Source organism: Chaetodon auriga, chromosome 7, assembly GCF_051107435.1.
Source record: "Chaetodon auriga isolate fChaAug3 chromosome 7, fChaAug3.hap1, whole genome shotgun sequence".
Lineage (NCBI taxonomy): Eukaryota > Metazoa > Chordata > Actinopteri > Chaetodontiformes > Chaetodontidae > Chaetodon > Chaetodon auriga.
In genome coordinates this window covers 3,062,104-3,085,060 of record NC_135080.1, presented here as the reverse complement: position 1 = coordinate 3,085,060, position 22,957 = coordinate 3,062,104, and the positions used below count along the sequence as shown (strand labels likewise).

At 46.5% G+C, this 22,957-nt stretch overlaps 1 protein-coding gene across 3 annotated transcripts; it reads left to right on the top strand.

Annotated features, from left to right (window-relative positions):
• The first annotated feature begins 487 nt into the window (after positions 1-487).
• Positions 488-22,429, top strand: eml2 (EMAP like 2). Of its 3 annotated transcripts, none has more exons than XM_076734849.1 (22): positions 488-780; positions 6,638-6,868; positions 7,425-7,542; positions 7,869-7,970; positions 14,716-14,744; positions 15,251-15,380; positions 15,613-15,762; positions 16,693-16,762; positions 17,004-17,114; positions 17,198-17,293; positions 17,387-17,521; positions 17,624-17,723; positions 17,914-18,068; positions 18,237-18,362; positions 18,532-18,663; positions 18,829-18,896; positions 19,047-19,135; positions 19,228-19,325; positions 19,437-19,524; positions 19,685-19,780; positions 20,206-20,336; positions 20,845-22,429. In XM_076734849.1, exons 1-22 carry the CDS (start codon positions 579-581, stop codon positions 20,968-20,970), a joined length of 2,583 nt encoding a protein of 860 aa, XP_076590964.1. In that variant the 5' UTR covers positions 488-578; the 3' UTR covers positions 20,971-22,429. The 3 variants fall into 3 exon arrangements, with proteins under 3 accessions (XP_076590964.1, XP_076590965.1, XP_076590967.1); XM_076734850.1 differs by lacking the exon at positions 488-780 and adding an exon at positions 4,051-4,184; XM_076734852.1 differs by lacking the exons at positions 488-780; positions 6,638-6,868; positions 7,425-7,542; positions 7,869-7,970 and adding an exon at positions 9,154-9,259.
• Positions 22,430-22,957: the final 528 nt, after the last annotated feature.

Here is a 22,957-nt window from a genome sequence, read left to right as displayed (position 1 = left end):
CATGAGCCGGCGCTGGTGGAGAGGCTGTTCCTATAGCAACAGCGGTAGGCGAGGATGTTTTGTCAGCTCGACGACAGTCAAAGAGATTCTTACCGGAAAACGGATGATTCTCTCTTCAAAATAAAAGCGTAGGTCTGTCACGTCAGTAACAAGTTAAATATCTGAAATCTGAAATCCTGGACAGTTCAGAAAGATTTGAAATTTAACAGAGTCAAAAACTACGAGTGATGGAGAGAGATGAACTTAATGAGGGCTACAGCAGAGTGTGAGGCTGTTACTTTGACATCCTTAAAATCAGCCCAGTGGAAAGAACTGAGCTGAAAGCAGAAACAAACGGTCGCCTTTAAAATGTAAGCGCGGTTTCTATCTTCTGTAGTGTGAAGCGTTAGTTCTCAATGTAATAGCAAAACGTGTCATACAGATACTTTAATGAAAATTCGATGTGACTCTTATTTTGAAAGCAGACAGCGGAAAGGAAGTTCGCCACGCACTGTGCGGCTTGACGCTGGCGGTGAGGCAGGAGCGGGAGAGCAGAGGGGGAGCAGAGCAGGTACAGGTGTGTGTGTGTTTGTCTGTCTATGAATGTGGGGGAGACAGGAAGGGGTGACGGCGTGAAGAAGAGACGGAGAGGGGTGAAAGGAGGACAAAGGACCCGACTGAGAGGAGGAAGAGCTGGAAGGGAAGAAGGACTGAGAGAAGAGGGAAGGATGTCGGAGAGGATCGCTTCGTGTGGGAGCCTGTATGACAGCACCAACCTGCTGCTACAGTACTGCAACAACGGTGAGCCTCCTCTTCATCCAGCTCATCAACAGCAAACTCATCTTCAGTCAGACTGAAACTGAAACGCGTCGCTGAAAATGCACAAATTAACCCAAAACGTGTTGACAATGGCACAGACTGGAGAAAAACACCATCCAGCTGTTTATCCGCGTGAAAAACGTCCAGTGAGAGCACTAATTAGCCTGATTAGACGCTTCATGAGCATCATTACTTTCATTTTACCGTCTCAGATATTCCTGCTGTGCTCGTTTCATTTTGTCTGCCTTCATTTATTTACTTGTTTTTGTGCTTTATTTTCACATTTTTCATGCTTTTCATGTGAAAAGGCGACAGAAATCCACCTTCTGCATTCACACTGTTTTCCACCTCTTTCATTGGTGTTATTGCAGAAATAAGTTGTGAAGCTCTCCCTCAGTGTTTCTGCTCATAGTTTAGGTTCAGAGTCAAACATATAAAGCTGACAGAGACACCCACCAGCGTCACCTTCCCCTCAGTCCACAGCCAGAAAACACAGTGGCCTCGTGGCCTCAAACGCTGAGTTGTCACCACCAATGAGAGCCACTTTTTGTTGAACACGATCCTTTTTCTGGATTTGAATACACGATTATCTCCAATGATCATTTGGTTCAGTAGCGTTGCTTCTCTGTGTCTGTCACATCCTGCTTTACAAATATCATGCAAATATCCTGCTGCTGCTGCTGCTGCTGCTGCTGCTGCTGCAAGGCCTCCTCATGCGTGAGGAGACGCTGCAGGTTGTGTCTGATGTGTTCATGCGGAGGTTTTTCGGTGTTAGATGCACGTTAGCTGATGTTGTTGTCCGAGAGGAGAGTCCCCGTTAAACTTGACAGACAGCCATATTGAGTGGCAGGTGCAGAGACAGCAAGGGGTCATGGGAGTCCGATCAGAGCTGCGATGTTCAAGATGTACATAGCAGGTGTCATTCGTACCATCTGCTGGGTGCTGTGGTCCAGGAGATGAAGGTTTCAGTTAAATCACAGCAGATCGAAAGGGCGAAATAAAAACATGAATGATGACTCTCAGATCTGTACGGGTTGAGTTTAGGCTCAGCTTTGGACTGAACCTCTCAGCAAAGGTCGTCACATGTTTGGGAAAATGAGCCTGTTCGTGTTTGCTGACATTTCCAGATATTTATTGATGCCCTAAGGGGAAGGAAAAAGGTTCTTCCTCCACTCAGAGGTCAGAGGTCAAACTCTCTCTCGCTCTTCCTGCTCCAAATGACCACCGTCCCCCCCAACGCTGAAGGCTTCTCATGCAGCCCGTGTTCATAATGAACCACTATGACGGCATTTATGCAGGGGTTAGGGTTAGTTTAGCCATTTTGGAATGAGAATTGCTGCTATTGCTAAGAGACCTAAAAGCGTGACAGCTGAGCAGCTTTAAATCCGGGAGCACAGACCTCTGTGAAGGCCAGCAGTTCGCTCTTTTGGCCAGTTTTTCTCTGATCCTGCAGACAAACAAACCTCCTTAATTATGATACAAACCCGTTTTCCACGAGAGGCGCTGAGGCTGATGCTGAAAATAGAGCCGTGTGATCCAAACCTGAGAACGGCGCGAAGGAAACGTGATGTGGCAGCAGGTGAGAGGCAGGTAGAGCGGAGCAGCGGTCTCATCCGCCATGTTGATCTGCTGAGCAGTGCAGCATCTGCCGAGTGAGCCTCAGCCACCCAACTTCTTTTTGTCGCGTCGGTCCGTCGTTCCTCCTCGGCCATCTGTCCTCCGGTGGCAGCCAGCGGTCCTCTGTTCACCCGATCTGCCTCCTCCTCGGCCAGCTGGTCTCATCTTCAGCCAAACACTTTCTGCCTTTATGGTTTGTAGAGTGCAGATATTCTGTGTCATGCACTGTCATGGCTTTATCCTGCTGAGGTAAACTCCACCCATCTGGGACATCCAGGCAGAGTAAAACAAACCTTTCCCCAACAGGTAGCCTGCATCAAAAGTCACCATTACCCATAACATCAGCACTGAGACATGTGAGGAAAAGAGGTTCAACAGTATGAAGTACAGGTCCTTGAATCTGCTCTGTACAAACACACACCAGCGCCCCCAGGTGGCAGTCAGGGGTAACTGCAGGTTTCACCCCACATGAAACCACAGTGAGCTGCTCTCCTCACTGTCTGCAGGAGCTCTGACAGCCTCAGCTGCTGTTTTCTCTGTGCAGATTAAATTTAGTCTCCAGCAGGGCGAGGAGAAACGTCTCACCAGTGCTCACAACCAGAATTTAATTTGGACAAAGAGGGTTGAAACCTGATTCTGTGATTCAGCTTGTTTCCCGTCTTTGAACATATAGCGCAGCTGTGGAGTGTGCATCAGGTTTACAGTGTGAGGAGATGTGTTCTGAGTGCAGCGCGTTCTTCAGCTGCAGACTGAGTGAAATGACTGATGGCTGAGGGAGTGTGTTACCACAACAGGAGCTGTCAATCACAGCGCATTGTCCCGCTGCACAGACCCGTGATTTACTGGACTCACAGGGAAACACGTCACTCAGCTGATGGCTGACGGTGCTCGAGTGCTCGGCCTACATCTGGGGAAAATCTTGTATCTCCAACATGAGGAACATTTTTTATCTTTTAAAGAGGATGTTGACGAGTTTTTATATGTTACAGAACTTTAGAGTACTGAAATAGTTTCCCATTGGGTTTAATGAGGTTTTGTTTTTGGTCCTTTTTTGGCCTGTTTGTGCATTTTGAGTTTCACTTGTCTGTAGTTGTATATTAAGAGCATGTCGGTCACATGTGCTGCATCACCTGTGTGTGTGTGTGTGTGTGTGTGTGTGTGTGTGTGATTGTGTGTGTAATTCATCCTGGAGTCCGGCTCTGCAGCATCTCTTCCTGGTGGTGCCTGGCTGTACAGATGCTGATGCTGGTGCATTGTGTGTGTGTGTGTGTGTGTGTGTGTGTGTGTGTGTGTGTGTGTGTGGCCCTGAGCCATGCTCCGCCCCTTCTGTCTCTGTCCTCTCTGCCTATAGCAAACGAGACAGGAGGAGGAGGAGGGATGGAAATGAAGGAGGAGAAGAAGAGGAATGAGGAGGAGGGGAGAAAGGGAGAACGCAGAGGATGATAGGAGGGAGTGGTCCAGGAAGTGAGGGAGAGAGGAGGAAACGGAGGTGGAGGAGGGAGTGGTTCAGCAGGGTAGGACGGGCGGCGAGAGTTTGTGAGAAAGTGTGTGTGCATGAGAGAGAGAGAGAGAGAGGGAGAGAGAGAGAGAGAGAGGGAGATCGAGCACTGGTCGCAGGCGGGGAGGGGAGGGAGTCGGAGTCCAGAAAGCCTCCAGGGGAGGAAGAGTGTGAGCAAGTGGACAACCTGCCCGAGTGTTTCCTCTGTGGACTGACACACTGGTTGATTGACAGGAGGAGTGAGCAGGCACCCAGCGTGGCACGATGGCAGGTAGGCGAGTCAAGCTCCACCTTCACCATCGCTTCACCGCACCATGAATATTTCAGCAGCCTTCGGTTTTCTTGCTGCCCTCCGCCGACCTCCCATTGTCCATCTCTCCGGCAGCATCACACACACACAGAGCCCACCCCCTCTACATTTCATCATTCATATCTCTCCATCTGTCTTCCCTCCAACTCCTCATTGGCTTCCTCCTCCTCCTCCTCCTCCTCCTCTCCGTCCATCCCTCTCTTTTGTCCACCTCCCTCCTTCCTCTCTGGGGTCGTATTTCCTCTTCCTGTCAGCAGCCATGTGTCTGCATCAGCTGCTTTTTCACACTTTAACGTCTCGTCCGTCTGCGCTGGGATGGAGAGGGAAGTGAGCCTGTAAAGAAAAATGTGTGTGTGCCGTCTGCTGAATATATGAGGGGAATACTGCTGAGGTGTAGCCGTTGCTATGGTGTGTGTGTGTGTGTGTGTGTGTGTGTGTGTGTGTGTGTGTGTGTCTGATAATTCAAGGGCAGACTGAAAAGTAGCCGGCTCTGCGGTGCTTTAAACAGGTGTCCTGACAGCGGAGGAGATGAAGGTGAACTCTGCTGGTCTCTCCATCGCTGACGTGCTGAACGTTAGCACAGGTGTACATCTCAGGTCTTCTTACTCTGTTTCATGCATCGTATGTTTCCTTCATTGATTTACGCTGTCATTTAGACCCCAGTGAAGACAAATGAAAAGCACGAGAAGCTGGCAGCTACTTTAAAAAGGGACACCCACCGTTAAAGTAACGCAAACTCTGGCATCCAAATCCAAGTTTAAGCAGAAACGATGAACAATCAAATCAGTGTTTTTCTCATTTTTCAGTCAGGCGGAGGCCGTGGTCAGAGCACAGCCTTTATTTATGGTGGTGGACATCGTCTACATCACGCAAATTAGCAGACAGTTGGCTAAATGTAAGAAGAGAAACAATAATGCACGCTTGAGGTGATCCGCCGCTTGTCCGTCATGCAAATGTCTCCCGAGCTCGACCTGTGTATGTAAATGTGGAGCTCGCTTTCCCCGCGGCCTCTTCCTGTCTCGTTTGACTGCGAGATGTGATACAGTAACGGTAACAGTGCTGCCTGTGTCCCCCGGCTCAGCTTACAGCCCTGGACTGATGCATGCTGGGAGTGCTGTATTGGCTCCAGCTGACCTGTAAAATCCCTCTTTAGATGAAGGAATTGTCTGATCTGTGCGCACATGATGATTGTGACCTTTGCTTTAAAGATAATGAGGACGAGGAGGTTCAGGTCTGCTGAGTTACTGCTCTTTAAGTCAGTGTTCGGTCAGATTGAGCTAATTTATGTTTTATCTTTCAAGCCTCAGTCGACTTTAGATGTTATCATTTAACATTGTGATATTTCAGTATTTTGGGGCTGTTTTCTCTTGTTTTTTTTTTCTGTGTATGGCTCATTGGACAAACACCAAAGTCAGATGATGATGATGATGGTGATGCTAATGATGCTAATTTACAGAGCTTTGACTTTAGGATGCACAAAGAATCGAGATGTTCTGTCCAAGCAGAAACGTTTTTGACTCTATCAGGTTGTAATCTGTTCATGTGGGCTGCAGATTAATAATCCGCACTGGGCAGTTTGCCTTCCGTGATCGTCATGCGCTGATGTTGCAGTGGCGGGTGAGAGGATGGTGGATGATTAGGCTGGAAAGAGTTCAAGATGAGAGGAAAGAGGAAAGTGGGTGGGATTCATCCTCTGGGCAGATCTGCATGAACTGAAGGACATTTGACATTTAATCTGCACTTTTCCTGTTTACAGTGTTTTTCACCCAAACATGCTGCGTGCATCCTCACGGCCCAACAAACGTTCATGCTCAGATCAGATTCTTCTTCTCGCTTTGCTTTACTGCCCCCTGCAGGACTGGTGATGCAAACAAAGCGGTCGATGACAAAGCTTTTGTTTCTCCGTTGGTCCCTCTTTCTCTCTTTTTTTCTCTTTTTTTGTTTTCCTTCACACGCTCTGACTCACACACGGTCTGAATTATTAAAACCAGTCAAGTTTCCTGCACGCACAAAGAGAAACTCTAAACTATTGATTCACAGAGCAGCAGCAGGAGTATCCATGACACTCTCCGAAAGCAGCTGTTTGTGTTTACATCCAAATAAATGGAAATATATCCAGACAGCAGTTACTCATTTCTTATGTTTTCTTTCCTTTAATTCGCTGACAGCTGACGCACGATGTCTCTTTGTATTTTCTCATGGCAGTATTGAAAGTAGCATGTGATATTTTTTTTTTTTTGAGTAAAGAACTAATGAACTCTTATCAGTGTTGTTCTGGACTCCTGCTGGAGTTTAACCTCAGAGGGCGTCAGAGTGCCTGTGTGTTGTGCTGGATCGTACACTGATGCTAAGCTTTAAAGCGTGAGCTTTAGGACCAGCTAACTACAATCTAAACCCTCTCTCCTCATGTCCAGATGACACAGTGTCAGCCAGCAGTAACATGGACATGGAGGACCGGGTTTCCCACCTGGAGCAGAGGCTGCAGCTGCAGGAAGATGAGATCCAGCTGCTGAAATCCGCTCTGGCGGACGCCCTGCGCCGGCTGGGCTACTGCGAGGAGCAGAGCCTGGGCACGCAACCAGGAGGTGGCCACGCTGCCGGGAGGAGACCTCTGGCCACCACAGCTTCAGCACCACCTACCAAAGGTAAGAAAGATCGCCCGAGACAAAGAGAACCAAGAGAACGAAGGTCCTGCACCCTTAGCGAGGTGTGTCCTCACAGATTATTGGTATTTCTGCAAAGCTGAAACATTTTCCGACCGTGCAAGAGCAGCATGTCCCGTGAGTCTTAGTCACTGGCGTGCTGTCAAATAGGAGCTGTGGCTGTTGAAAGCTCACAAAGTAACTGTTGTTTGATCTTTGTCAAAATGGGGAATTAGTCACTGTGCAACTGCAGCTGCTGTCCTGTCAACACTGCACTTTATCCCCACTGTCACCAGTGGAAATGACCCTCCGCTGCTTCAGAAACAATCACCTGAACGGATGCAGTCAAAGTTGGAGGCGTCCTTTTTAGTGTGCTGCATGTTGTGAGGCAGACACCTGGGAATCAAAGTTTTACTGCACATTCTGTCACAGAGTACGAGGAGAACATCACCTCACACGCAGTCCAAAGAGACCGTGTCAGATTTAGTTTAGATAAGCGGCTCTGAAACCTTGTCACTTCCTCTTTTGCTCAGCCTGGTGATCATTCATTACCTTTCAGTGCGTCAGCTCCTGCAGGCTCTTCCCTCCAGACCTCTGAGTAACGGCTACGTTCAACAGAAACGCCTCCTCTCCTCCCCTTCCTCTCCGAAGAAGGAGGTGCTGCAGTCTATTAAGAGGTACACGAAACATGAAAGAAGAGAAATGAGAGTGAACGTGATGAAAGAGTGATGCAGTTTTTTAAAATGCTACAAAAACAGAAGAAAAAATCTTTGGAAACACAACGTGATGTCCTGACTTTAATGAATTTATTTGCAATAATGTCTCTGTTTTATAGAGATTGTTCAACCTCCCACATTCCTTCACACTTAATTTTGTCTTATTTGTCCCCCTAGTTTGATTTATAAGACCCTCGTCCGTCCAGGGGAATGAACCAGGACTGAACTAAAAGATAAGTTTCACACATCAGAGCACTGAGCTCAGTTTTTCCTCTGCTCTCCTTTAGGAAGAGTATGTCCACAGAGCGTCTCACCCTGGTGAGGAGGGAGATGGGAGCAGAAAGTCGGAGTCGAACCACCTCCTCCAGCAGCTCCTCCGGAGGCAAAAGGTACTCCTCCTTATAGACTGAGACACAGAGTCCGACCGCGGTCAGTCTGAACACACTGTGTGCAGTGAAGAGGCTGCTTGTTGACAGTAAAACCACTTTAAAGGTCCGGCGTGTAGGATTTAAAGGCATCTGGTGGTGAGGTCGCCCCTCGCCTCACCATCGCCTGCGGTGTCCTTAGTGTCAAAGCCAAAGTAACCTCAACCCACCAGCTGCTTAAAGCTTCTGGAAAATATCTCTGATGTCAAAATATAATTTCGTCATAAGTGCTATATGTCTCACTTCTGTTTGTTTCTTCTTTTATCACTTCATGCGAGATCATTATAAATGAGATCATCTCTTCTATTTGCATCTTATTTGTTTATATATGCAGGTACTTCCTTCACTTAAGTTTGCACTTGTGCATCTTTATACTTCATGTTGAGTGAAAGTATGCACAGGAGAAGACAGGAGGAACAACTGCCACTTACAGCCATCGCTGTGGTCACTGCTGATGGTCGAGAGTTTCTGAAGTTTTTAAAACACATTCAGGATGTTAATTATCCAGAGTTTGACGGATGAATTCTGCACATCATCATCATCGTTAGTGTCATCTGATGTGCCTCATCATCGTCTGTGGCTGTGGCACTTCCACAGTCAGCACTTCCTGTCCGCCTGTAGGAAGTCCTGGATGTCACCACGAGTTACGTTTTGCCGTTAACGAGCTGTCGGGCTTTGCGACGCTGCAGCTGGGAGCCTGCAGACGGTGAAGTGTCCACGTGTCACAGCATGTGGGTCACCAGTAATCAAACTGGAGGAAGTTTGTCTCACACACGTTTTCCATTGTTCTTTTTTCTTTTCATCCATCTGTTGATTTCCTTATTTGAAGTATTAGTTTCAGTTTTTCTTCATTTTTCATCCTCAGTACTACTGTTTTTTTTCTGTTCTTGTGCTTTGTTCTTCTCTGTCATGAACAGTTAAACTTCTTTCCTTTCCTTTCCTTTCCTTTCCTTTCCTTTCCTTCCCTTTCCTTTCCTTCCCTTTCCTTTCCTTGTCTCTCTCTCCTGTCTTTCTGCTGATGGATCATATTTCCAACAGTTCTTGTTAAAAGGGGGTGTGTTTACCGGGCAGAGGGGGTGGGTCTGCACAGTCAGGAAGTGCCCTCTGATTGGATGACAGGCTGAGCTAAAAGTTTGCTGCGTGAAGGAGGAAGTGTGTGTGTCGCTGTAGCTGTTGGACAGGACAGGAACCGCTCTGACTGCTCACCACTGTTACTCTAACGGAAAGCCTGCAGCCATGAAGAGATCATCCAGGTAAAGAGCTGCTTTACAGTCAACAGTCGGCGATTAGCAGAGCGAGCGGAGAGGATATCCTGATAAAGCTCATGGATTACTGGTTCACAGCACAGAAATGAAGGAAGCGTGTGCATGCTGTGAGGGAAAATGTGCAGCTTTAGTCTTTGCATGACTTCATGAAGAACAGCAGTTTTAAAGATGAGTTTAAAGTCAACTGGATGAATTCAAGAAGTGCTGTTTGTGTCACGCCCAGCTAGTCCCTCCTGTTGTTTGCATAATGCTTAAATGGATTATAGGTTGCACAATGAAACGCTGTGGTTTGAAAAAATGCAGCTTCAGTTTTTGGTTATTTTGAGTAAAAAAAAAAGTCTGTTGATTGGTTCTGGCTGCACAACATCCTGAAGGGGCTGTGTTTGAGGTTTGTTGTCACGCGAACTTTTTACTGCAGTAAGTTTCCCCTTCTGCAGGCTGTGGGTGTCTACGGGGAGGGGCTGCAGCGTAGAAACGTGAATACATCCGTAACAGGAGCCAGTCAGTGGATCAAATGGCAAGAGGACGGTCTGATGAAAACACAACAGACACTCAGTCATGTTACTTGGAGACCAAAGGAATGGAAAAGTTCCCTTTTTGCATGTTCATTTCTTACTTAACGGCTCTCATGACGTCACACATGCCGACTGAATCTTTGCGCCATTAAGTCTCATTAGTTGATCTTTTGTCTTCAGGCTTCTCATAATGGTGGAAACAAACAAGTGTGTCAGATTTCTGTCCAGTTATGAAACACACACACACACACACACACACACACACACACACACACATCTGGGATGAGTGAATGTGAAGAGACAGCAGACCAGTCGAACTGTGCTCAGCAGATTCTGTCAGTGAACTCTGATTGATTCTGACAGCAGACGCAGCTCCTCATTAATACGACATACTACTGCCATTACAGTTCAGACCTGCTCACACACACACACACACACACACACACACACACACGCACGCAGACTTTACCTCGGATCGAGCACAGTTGCATTGCAGTGGTTGTTTTTTGTTCTGTGTCAGTGACGCATCTCTCGATGGCCTTGTTTGTTTCTTTGGTCAAAAGTCTGCGACGCGCCGTCGCAGCAGGAGTTCAGGTTTACTCCTCAAACAAGTCTTTTCCACAAGTGCCTAGCGGTGAGCGGTGAGGTTGTCATGGAGCTCATGAGGCCATTGTGGTTTCTGTGATGTGATGGCTGGGAAGCTCATACCTCGGCTCCAATGCACTCAGAAGATGACAAAATTACCCACAACTGAAAACTGCTGTGAGTGAGTGAGAGCTTCTCATGTGTTACCGCCTGCTGCTAACATTAACAAACTCTGCGCCCTGTTGATTCTTTAGACATTTGATCAAATTGCTCGTTGAAGGAGGAGCTCCTTTTCACCTCTCCTCTAAGCAGAAGATCCTCAAAGATCTCTAAACTGCTGACGTTGCGTCTCCTCCACCTACCTGCTCATCAGACATTGTTGCCGTGTTGCTGTAAAGTGGTGCTGGGTGGGGCCGATATTGATATCTGTGTATGTTCAATATGTCAATATGCTGTAGTTTTACCTTGTCTTAAACCTTTAGAGCGGCCTATAAGATGCAGATTTGTGACCACAGACAGGAGGCTGACGCAGCTGTGGGACTGATGTTACGATTCCCGATTCTGCCCAGCATGCAATACCGCTGACAACATTGATTGGCCCTCCTGTGTAACAGCACGCAGGTTGTTGCTTGTGTTATCGCCCCCATAGTCAAAGAGAGATCCGAACATGCAGCACACACACTGACCATCGAAGCACTTTGCACCTCTAAAACCAGGTTTGGCCACAATAAAGCAGTTTAACATCGCTGCGACGTCCTTTTCATCCAGTGTTGAGTCAATTTAAAGTTACATTAAGGGTGACTGGATCTATGCAAACATCTGGATGTATGCAAACATGTGGATCTATGCAAACACGAGGAATAAGGAAAAGATTTCTATCGTGCTGACTCTGTCTGTCCATCTGTTCATGGAGCAGAGAGCTTTGATCCAGATGGAAATCTTATGTGGTTGCTTTCAATTTTCTATTTGAATGAGTGCTTATGTGTTTATAATTGACTACAGTAAATAAACAACTAGAATAAACAAGATCCCCTCAGTCGGACTGAAGCCATGCAAATACTGATAAAGGAAAAGATGAAATCTGCAGTAATAAATCATCTCTTCCTTCTCCTCACTCGCTCTCTTTCGTTCATTATCTCTCTCTTACTGATGTGAATATATAACAAAGTTCAGCCTCTCAGCGTGTTTTCTCTGTGAGTTGAGTTAAGATATGAAGATGATGGGATGTGTTTGTGTCCATTAACTGAACCGCTGCAGTACTTTAGTCATAATGGACCAGGAAATGGACTCACAGTTGACCGCTCCCACAGTTCAGGGGCTGCAACCCATCATCAGACCGCAGCGTCCATTTTCTCCCTGCCTGCATCGCTACTATGAAAACTTATCTCCCACAACATCCATCACGAATCATGATGGATCATCATGAAGCACCCTCATCCTACTTATAAAACAGGGATGAGCAAGTCAAACATTAATAAAAGATAATGTTTTCAGTTGTCGCAATAAGGCGGAAGAACAAGCATAAAGCACTGAAACCATCATGTTTCAACAAGCTAAACAGACAAGCTAACACAAGATTACAGAAAAGCTTCGTAACTTACTTACAATGTGGTCTTTAATCCTCATGATCGCAAGCTGACAGTCGAAACTTGAAAAGATCTTGGAGAAACTTTTATTGTAACACTGGATTTTTTTAATGTAGATTCAACACACGTGAAATCTAAAACTTGGAAACACTTAAAACACGCATTTTTCAGCCTTTTTGTTTGTCTGGCCTCTTTCTTACCTCAGATTTACTCAGAAGTTTGCTTTGCTGAATAATTTTGGTGACATCTGCTTGTTCTTCTGGTTTGAACACCTGAAGCAGGACGGGTTCATGTTAGCATGTTCAGAGAAACAGAGCACACTGATTACTGTCTCTGCCTGTTGGTTGACGGCTGTCTAATCACCTGCCAAGTTATCTCTGTGCCCATTAGTGCAGCAAATGGCTGTTGAGCCTTTCCAGATCACACTGAGAGATGTTTTCTCGCCAGGATGCAACAGGTTAGAAACTTTTTGAGGAGCTTAAAAGGCTTAAAAAGGTTTTAAGCTAGCTCTCCAGAGGGACCCTGAAGGGTCTCTGATGCTCATTAGTCCCCTCTAGTTCTTACAAAACCTCATTGTGTTTTCAGAGTGCAGGCAGCCAGAAAAGGTCAACAATACACTCAGTGCTGCATGTTGATGAGAGCCGTGTTTGTTCGCTCTCCCTGGAAACCTGGTGCCTGGGACTGCCTCTGCACGGCTTTTAGATCCACTTATTTGCCCTCTCCGGCTGCCAGGAGTTACCCAGCATGCCCTGCACTAATTACTGGCTCTGAATCGATCCCGTTCTCTCATTGGCTCGACCCGGACCACGCCTCATCTTCCTGGCAGACCATGCACACACACAATCGGACAGCTGAAGAGACAAATGGGCCTTTATGTGGTTGTTTTAAAGAGCCCACAGCCTGCTTGGTCGCCTCCAGCTGCCCAGAGACACAACAGACGCCAGTCAGGACAATCGCCTGGTTACAGTCCGTCTTTTGATCTTCTGCACATGCTTTGTTAGTCGTGATCTTTATGCTCTTTTCTTTCTGTGTCCTGTGTTGATTTGTGGAAGAAAAAACCTTCATAACTACACGCGTCAGAGAGACACTGAGACGTTTTGTCAGGTGACTCCATGTTAAACAAATGTCAGGGAAAGTAGACGCGTGGTTCATCCTGGTCCTGACGGTGTCCTGTTGAGTTTCCTTGTTGGCATAGGAAAAGTTGTGCTTCCATTCAGTGTTCATTGTGTCATTTGAGATGGAACAAATCTGTCGAGTGTGTCCTTCCTCGTAAAACATTTGTAAAGCTGATTTATTTGAATATTTTAAATGGTGATTTGTTTCCATCCATTTGTGCAGCAGCCGTCTTCTTCGCTCGCTTCACGTCTTTGCCTGATGCAGAGAAAGCAGGAACCAGGGTGTATACACTGAACATTTCACAGTTTGCTGTGTGAATTTGCATCTCACAGTTTGTGTTTTCATCATGTAAAGAGCCCAAACGCTTCACTGTTTCCTGAATGGAAGCAGACGTGCAGGAAAGTCAAACACTGTTGCCGAGCAGGAAGACACGAGCTCTCAATTCCCCTTATCTAATCAAGCCTCACTTTTACTGCTGCTGCCAGGGTGATAGCCACCTGTCACCTGAGGCAGTGCTTCAGCATCCTGATCATCTGATTGGTTGACAGCGTGCTGATAGGTCAGGATGGGTGGTCAGCAGGCACCGAAAAGCTCAGCAGGCGTTTCTGGTGACACACAGCTGATTCAGGAGAAGCTCGGCTGCTGCGCACTGACGAGGCGGGGACAGGTTTTGATTGACAGGTCTGTTCATGGGTTCTGGCAGAGTGACTGACTCGTCACTCTGAATTTAAAGTAATCATTCAGCTTTTCTTTGTGACATTTGCTAACAACGGCGCGTCTTCATCTCTCTCATCTCCGCTCTGATCTTCCTCTTTCACGCTGTTTGACTGAGCGTTCGCTGTGTGTTTAACGGATAATCATCAACGAGTGATCGCATAGATCACAGAGGTCCCTGTTTACTTTGTGTCTGCTGACTTGATCAAAGACACTTTTCTCTTTTTAAGCCTGTGCACAGTCATATTGAAGGCTTTTATTCATTTTCTCTGTTCATCAAAGGCAAACAGAGCTGTGTCCTTAACGTTGTTGTTCATGGTGATGAAGGTGTCCCAGGCATTAATGTGCTGTCAGAGACTTTGCTGTTGACCCCCCCCCCGTCTTCCCACTATCTGTTCATTATGTATGAATCACATACTGTACAGCGCCCACATCACACTACACACAACTTTCTATTTTCTAGAATAAATAAAGGCTACAGATTTTATGTTAACGCAGGAAAGGGCCTCAACACTCATGGCCTAATGTAACTGAGCTGAAATCAAAACATATTTCCAAGCAGCACGGACTTCAATGCTGCCTCCAGAGTCCGTCACCTCAAAGAAGAATTGCAGGAGGACGGCGCTGTCCTCCATGTCTTCGTTAAGCGATGCATGCCCTGTGTGTTTTTGCTGACTCGGGTCTCTGCAGCTGCTCCACAGACATCCCTGTTGTCCAGTCATGTGAAATTGAGCAGTGAGGGTTGCAGCCTTATAGAGAAAAGAATCATTTATTCAGAGTCTTTCAGGAACGCCTGATGTTATGGGACAAAGTCTCAGGAGAACACACACACGAGCATGTATTTGACTGAAGGCTGAATCATCAGAGCAAATGTTGCATCAGTCTTCACAGGAGACTTTTCATTAATTTTTCTTTTTTTCTGTTTCAGCAAATCCAAAGAATGTACCCTCAATGCAGGTAAGAGGAGTCTTGTCTCCCCACGGATGCTTTATCTCCGTGTCTGCTCTTAGACTGGCTTAGTTATTATGTCTCACCCTCACATTACTGCCACACTTTAATTTGCTGTAAAGAGGATGAGCAGCCTCTGATGTGTGAAACTCAATTAGCTTTCAGGAGTCCTTGAAGTCCTCTTGAATCATTTTTGTTAGTCACTCTGAGCTGTTAAACATTTCTCCTTAGAAATATTGAACATCTAATAGAATTAGTAAAGAGCTTAATAGTACTGAATCATCTGAATCTGTCATAAAAGAAATTATTTGTCGTTGCTGCAAAGTTTTCAGAAGAAAGAACTGAAAAACCACCAGGTTACGTTTGTATTTTTCTACAGAATGCAGGTTTCTGATGGACTAGCTTTGCTCTGTGTGTGTGTGTGTGTGTGTGTGTGTGTGTGTGTGTGTGTGTGTGCACTGTCTTGCAGATTGTCAGGATTGCATCTTGACTTGTGTTTCTTTCTTTCCCGCCAGAGGACGGCTACGTGAGGATGTTCCTCCGAGGTCGTCCCGTCACCATGCACGTCCCTGATCAGCAGAGGGAGAGCTACAACCTCGACCACAAGGCGGCGCTGCCTGACCGCAAGCTCAAACTGCAGTGGGTGTATCCTTCAGAGTGAGTGGAAGAGTGAATTATGATCGGTCATGAGGCACCTCCTCTTCATCTCCCCTGAAGCCTCCAGAGGGGAAGACATGAGACAAAGACGCTGCATGACGTGACACTGAGTCATAACACAGAGACATGGTGTCTGTATTCTGGACGTCTAAAGTAAAGAAAAGTTCTGGTCCTGTCCAGCTTCACTCGTCTTGTTCCCTTTAACTTAAGCGTTGACCAGGTACGGCTACCGCGGGCGTGACTGCCGCTCCAACCTCTACCTGCTGCCCACGGGAGAGATCGTCTACTTCAACGCCTCGGTGGTGGTGCTGTACAACACGGAGGAGCAGCAGCAGAGACACTACCTGGGCCACAACGACGATGTCAAATGGTGAGAAAGCAGCTGGTTTTTCTTTAGTGCATGTATCCTCTGTGATCAGACTGTAGTACTGTTTGCAGTACACATGTAGAATAATACACAAACACACTGTGCACATCTACTGAAATGATTTTGTGCACAAAGCTTCTGTTATTCAGTCAAACTCAAATATTGTCACCAGGACAAAGAGGAGGGAGACCAAAGCGTCAAACTGCTCAGACTCAGACTGACTGTGATTTTTTGTTTACTTAATGAGCAGTAGTTGACATCCTGAATGAGCTCTTTGACTGGGGCCACTGGGATGTAAACAAACTGAATCCCCCCAAGGCATGCTGGGAAAGCTACTCATCTCTACAGGGAGACATTCATGTTCACCTCTCCCACAGTGTTATGTTGAGCTCTCGTCTGCTTCTTGCCATCCTGTGTTAATTACTGTGGTTTTTATGTCTTTTTTTATTTTAGAAACGCAAAATTAGTGTAATAAAGACAATGATTTGTATCGCAATAAGTACTGTAATTAGGTTTCACAGTAAATAATCACATAATTTAGCAGTTTATGTTTTCTATTATTCGATGATGCCACGTGTCAGTAATGTGTTTCTCAAATCGCATTTAACACTTCCTGTCAGAGGCCAACAATAAAACAGTGTGTATCATAGAAACGACATTCCCAGGTCAGAAAGTAGAATTACTTCAGAGTATTACAAATTCAATTCTTTAAGTCACAGCACTTTTGTAAAAGTTGTGCTAACGTGGTACTCCAGGACTACTTGATTCACTGAAGTACATGTAAAGATGACAAAAAGTCTGATTTAAGTAAAATGTTTCTTCACCTGTGTTAAGAGCAAATCCTGAAGATGGTATTCAGTGTCTCTCACTGTGTTTGGATCTGAATCAGCTGTCTGACTCACTCAAGTCATCATTTATATTTCCTCCTCTTAGCCTGAGTGTGCATCCGGACATGGTTACCATTGCGACGGGCCAAGTGGCTGGAAACTCTAAAGATGGAAAGGTACTGTGGAAACCACACTGACATCAGTTTCTCTGTTTTACTGACTGCTGCACACTTACTTTAAAGCAGGTATAAAAAGGCTAACAGCACAACATTTGCGTTTTAATGGCTGTAAATAGGAAGAAAACAACAGTTAAACTCTTCCATCAGTTCTTCTTTTTACCTCATCCCACATTTTTGCTGCTGCGTATGAAGCGAGTTTGTTGGACGCACTGCTTCTTTGTGTCGCCTGTCTCTTCAGCTGCTGTCTCCTCACGTTCGCGTTTGGGACTCCGTGAGCCTCAACACGCTCCATGTGATCGGGATGGGAGTGTTCGACAGAGCGGTCACCTGCGTGGCTTTCTCCAAGTCGGTAAGCTGAGTTTCAGACTTCGGTCAGTTGATAGATTTTGTCTTTTCGCTTGATGGAGATCGAACTCTTTGCTCTTCTGTCAGAACGGCGGCACCTTCCTCTGCGCTGTGGACGATGCCAACGATCACATCCTGTCGGTCTGGAACTGGCAGAAGGAGAAGCAGCTGGCTGACGTCAAGGTACCCTGACCCCATGACCCTCTGCCGCTGGTCCTGCTCGTACAGGCGTATATGAATGAATCAGGTAGAGACACGTGTCTCCTGTCTCTGCAGTGCTCCAATGACTCTGTGCTGGCTGCTGTGTTTCATCCCATGGATCCCAACCTGATCGTCACTTGTGGAAAATCTCACATCAACTTCTGGACCATGGAGGGCAACACGCTCACCAAGAAGCAGGGCCTGTTTGAGGTGCAGCCGTGATAACTGCTTCAAACACGCACCACACTACCCTCCAGAGAAAACACGCATGCATGCCATTTCAGAAATCCTACAATCGCTCTCTCTTTCTAGAAACACGAGAAGCCAAAGTACGTGTTGTGTGTGGCGTTTGCTGAGAATGGAGACGCCATCACAGGAGACTCCAGTGGAAACGTCTACGTCTGGGCCAAAGGTAGAATATAAAGGAGTGAATCTAAACCTAAATCTGTAAATAAACACTGAGAGACTGCTTCACTGAAGTGTGGACATGTTAATGCTGCAGGATTTTTAATTATCAACATTAATGTACAGTTTTCATTTGATCCATCAGAGACAGGCTGCCCTCTGTTTGTGTCTGATTTCCTGTGTGCTCTGATTGACAGGTGGTAATCGCATCACTCAGCAGGTGTCGGGGGCCCACGAGGGCGGGATTTTCTCCGTTTGTGTTCTGAAGGATGGCACCATGGTGTCTGGAGGAGGGAAGGACCGCAAGGTGGTGCTGTGGGGCCACGACTACAGAAAACAGGCCGAGATGGAGGTGAGAGAAGTGGAGCGTCCTGTTCCTTTCTATCCCGTCAGTCCCTGGAGGGTTAGGGAGTGTGTGCGATGCTTTAACACGAACACACAAGCTTTCTCTCAGTCTGTGCTGCGTGTGTGTGTGTGTGTGTGTGTGTGTGTGTGTGTGTGTGTGTGTGTGTGTGTTCAGGTGGGCGAGTCCTTCGGTCCAGTTCGGGCTCTGGCTGAAGGTAAACCTGGAGAGCTCTTCATAGGAACCACCAAGAACGCCATCATCAGAGCTGCCTTCCCCAACACGTTAACTCCTATTGTACAGGTATACACACACACACGCACACACACACACACACACACACACACACACACACACACACACACATACATGCATGTTTCTGGTTTAAGACGAGCACATCGTTTTGTTGCTAATAATCCTTGTACCTCGTGCGTGCATCAGCCTCAGGTGTATTAAATAAGACGTGTTTCAGGGTCACACGGATGAGCTGTGGGGTCTGGACATCCATCCCTCCATGGAGCAGTTCGTCACCTGCTCCCAGGACAGACAGGTTCACCTGTGGGACACCAACTCCCATCAGCCCCTCTGGAGCAAGACCATCGAGGTGACTGGTCTTGAACGTTAACAGTGTTTAACATCAGGATGTGAAGCGCCGGCCAGGCAGGACTAGGATTTAGCAAAGAAGATTTTGCAATTGAGTCGTTAATAATGCGAGTCATAAATTAAATAAAGTAATCCGTCTTCTTCTCTGCTCCATCCTGCGCTCCAGGATCCCGGGAGGTCTGCCGGTTTCCATCCCAGCGGGGCCGTTCTGGCTGTGGGGACCATGACTGGAAGGTTGGTCTCTCTTTAGATTTATAGGCTGAAAACATGCAGACGGTCTTTGACTTGTTTTGTTGTTTCTGATCAATTTAAGAGACATAATCTTGACTTCGGTGAACTTGTGTCAAGCATTTGTCATGGATTTCTGACGTGCGTGTGCTGCAGGTGGTTGGTGCTGGACACCGACACGCGGGATCTTGTTTCTATGCACACTGACGGCAATGAGATCATTTCCAACGTCAAGTACTCTCCAGGTAAACGTCACCTGTCCCTCACTGACAGAGTGCAGCTGCAGCTGGAATAATGTTTCCTTACTGTATTGACTCCGGGCTCCTTGTGCCTTCAGACGGTAACTTCCTGGCTGTTGCTTCCCATGACAACTTTGTTTACATCTATGCTGTGACGGAGAATGGGCGAAAGTACAGCCGAGTGGGGAAATGTACTGTGAGTATGCATTCCTCACACAACCGCCTTCCTTCACAGTTCATGTCTCTGCTGTCTGAAAGCTCGATGGAGCATCTGGAATGAAGCTGTCATGCTCTCCCTTTTCCCCAGGGCCACTCCAGCTTCGTCACCCATCTGGACTGGTCAGCAGACAGCCAGTACCTCGTCACCAACTCAGGAGACTACGAGATCCTCTTCTGTAGGTCCTCCCTCTCGCCTCTGTCCACATGCTCTTTAATTTAGTCAAATATGAATTCCTGCTCAAATATTTAAACTCGGCTCACTGTTTCAAGACAAAATGGGACAGTTTGACTTGTTGCACACATCACAGAGCTTGATGCCAGTTTTTGTTCCTGCAGGGGAGGCATCCAGTGGTAAACATGTGACCAACATGGACACAGTGCGCAACCTGGAGTGGGCCACTTCCACCTGCACTCTGGGCTTCAACACCTTCGGTATGTTGATGAAAGTCACGTCACGTTTTTTAGAAAAGCCTCCTACTGCTTGAGTTGTGTAAACGGAGGTTTTTCCCATTCTGAGGAGACCTGCAGTGACGTTTGCATCATCTCTACCATTTCACACCAGACGCCTCCGTCTTTCTGTGCATAGAGCATCCACCCACAGCCGCTTGGAAATCAGTTTTTTGTCTCCTCTTCTGCATTCTGACTTTTCAGTTCTGTTGGTGGAGAAACGTCCAGATTGACCTTTGATCAAACCACCGCGCAGCGTTTCATGCTGATGCATCCTGACAGAACATGAAGTGAATCTGAATGTTTGACTGCTCTCTCAACCTTTGACTGACTCTCTCGCTGTTGTTCTGTATGTGTGTGTGTGTGTGTGTGTGTGTGTGTGTGTGTGTGTGTGTGTGTGTGTCTCTCAGGAATTTGGCCAGATGGAGCAGACGGCACAGACATCAACGCTGTGTGCAGGTCACATGACGGGTCCCTGCTGGCCTCTGCTGATGACTTTGGCAAAGTGCACTTGTTCTCCTTCCCCTGCTCTCAACCAAGGGTCAGTCATGTTGCACACAGCTCATCGGTGTCTGTCCAACAGTTCACCGCTTGTCTGCTTTTTGAACTTTGCCCTGCTCTGCATAGATGTTTACGCTTTCAGAGCGCAGCAGCCACTCACGCTGTCATTAAGTGTTAATGAACGCTGAAACATAATGAAAGCTCAGCAGAAAAAGAAAAGAGTCACATGGCTTTCGTTGTGGGATCACCACCAGACCTATGATGTCCACAGTTTTTACCAGGTGTTTATTTTGTGCTCACAGACACACTTAGCTTTAGGTTTACAGGTTCAAGTTTTCAGCCAAAGCCATTTAAACTGGAGCTGTAAACTTAATTGTCCGTTGAGACAAGCTGGCTGCCGTTAGCGCCGAAGCTGTGGATAGTTTTTAAATTCTCTCAGAATGAAACTCATTTTACACACATTCTGTGACTCAAGAGCAAGTTACAGTTGATAATGCCTTATAATTACTGCGTTTCACTTCCTCCCTCTGCCCTGCTCACATTTACAGGCTCCGAGCCACGAGTACGGTGGCCACAGCAGTCACGTGACCAATGTTGCCTTCCTGCACGATGACGGTCACCTGATCTCCACCGGCGGGAAAGACACCAGCATCCTGCAGTGGGTGGTCGCCTAGGCAACGCATGCCATCCTCCTCTCTAATCCCCACAGTCAGGGACCGTCATCCTCTCTGACCCCCGTCACCTTTTCACTGTTTTATCCTCCTGCCACCAGGGGGCAGCATCTCCTCCGTGCCTACTGGAAATAAATTAAAAAACCACACACACATAAACACAACTTGACCGACGCTCCGATGTCAGATGAGATGATGAGTATCCTTGTAATAAATGACATATTATTTAGTGTCCTGCTGTTTGTAATAGAATGTAGAGAAAATGACTTGTTGCCATGCAGGAAGTGAATCCTAACCGTTCCCAAAAAATCCAACTACTGCAACACTAACCCAGCTGGAAGCTGCTGGTGGTGACCACACAGTAAACCTGTGGTTTTAGCATTAGTACTAACTGTGCCTAAACTGTATTTATCTAACCCCCTTTAACGGGAATTCCACCTATTTTAAAGGACAAATGTGTCTGAAAGTTTCCTTAAATACAAATCTGTGCTGCATATGTTACAGTTTTGAGTGCATGTAGTTACAGTGAAGGTTAGATTTATATTTTAGGGTTTAACGTTGGACTTCTTCCTCCCATCTCAAGCAGCTATTGGCGTCCCTTCATTTCAATAAAGTGTGACAGTGTAACTGAAATATTTTCATATTATACTGAATGCATGGAAACCAATGGATTCTTGAAAATGAAGAAAAAATACACTTAAGTTTCTTTAAACCAGCGGCAAAATGCTGAGCTGAGGTAAAGTGTACATTATTAGAAATATCAGGTAAAATGTAACTCTGCGGCCCCGATTCCCGAAGCCAGAAGTCACAGATAAACCCTCAAAGTCGAGCAGGGATGTAGAAAAACAGAATGTAACCTCGTCAAGATGCGATGTTGAGTCAGTGTTCCTCCATCAGCTTCAGGCTTTAAGAAAGACTGATGAGTGAACAGACGTTCAGAGGAGGACTGTCACAATCCCTAAAATGGGTGGTGTTCCCCTCGACTCTAACCCCATTGCCTTGTTAGCTTCCACTTTTCCTGATTTCCAAGCTCTTAAAGTGCGGATTGTTTTTAAGTGTTCAGATTGACGCTGGAGACTCTAAACGGTACAAAGTGGCTGTTTGGCCTCTCATTTCGCCCCCTCCCTTCTGGGCTCCTGATTGTACTACTACTACTACTGTAACTCTGCTGAGAGGGCACTAGATGGCATTACAGTGCAAGAGAATGAGCATGATCGAGGCTGCCCTCCTCCTGTAGATGCTGTGTATGTCGCAAAGGTCTATAAAGTAAATATATGTATTATGCAGTATATCCGAGTGGCTGTGTTATTTAAGAATTAACTGTAACGATGGATGTGATATTATTCTTGTGGCACTTTTAGCGATGACAGAGGGTACCGTAGGCTGCTGTGCTGTGGAAGTGAGCTTGAGCTGTGCTTTGCCTTCTGTTTTGTTAATAAAGTTTTTACCCAGGTACCACTCAGTGGAGGCTCCTTTTCTTCTTTTACAGCAGGTACAAAAAAAAACAGGTACAGTTTATGATGGCGTGAGGGGAGGATGTTGTGGTGACAGTTCTGTGATCTATTGACAGTCAATACGTGTGCGATGGTCAGTTTGTGGCCAAAGGTTGCTGGTTGAAATACCCAGGTCGCTCAGGGTAGTCTGGGTGGGTGCATGGTAAACAGGTGGGGTTTGCTCAGTGACCTGCAGCAGGAGGCTGGTGTGAAGACCCCACCTGTGACGCCTCCTCTCTGTTTCCGTAAATAAGCAAAGCTTCTGGTTTGCACAAATCAACAAAAGTGCTCATAAATCAAAAGATGAACATAATCTGTTGTATTATATCATGTTTTATATCATGTATGTTACACTTGGAGCTGTAATTCAAACTAACTCGCTTTATCAATCTCTATATTCAAACTGTAGTTACGCTGTCCAAAAGGAGGATTTTGTCTTTGGGGGGAGAAGGAGATGAGGAGATTGAGGTCAAAGGCAAAGAGGAAGTTTCCAGTGT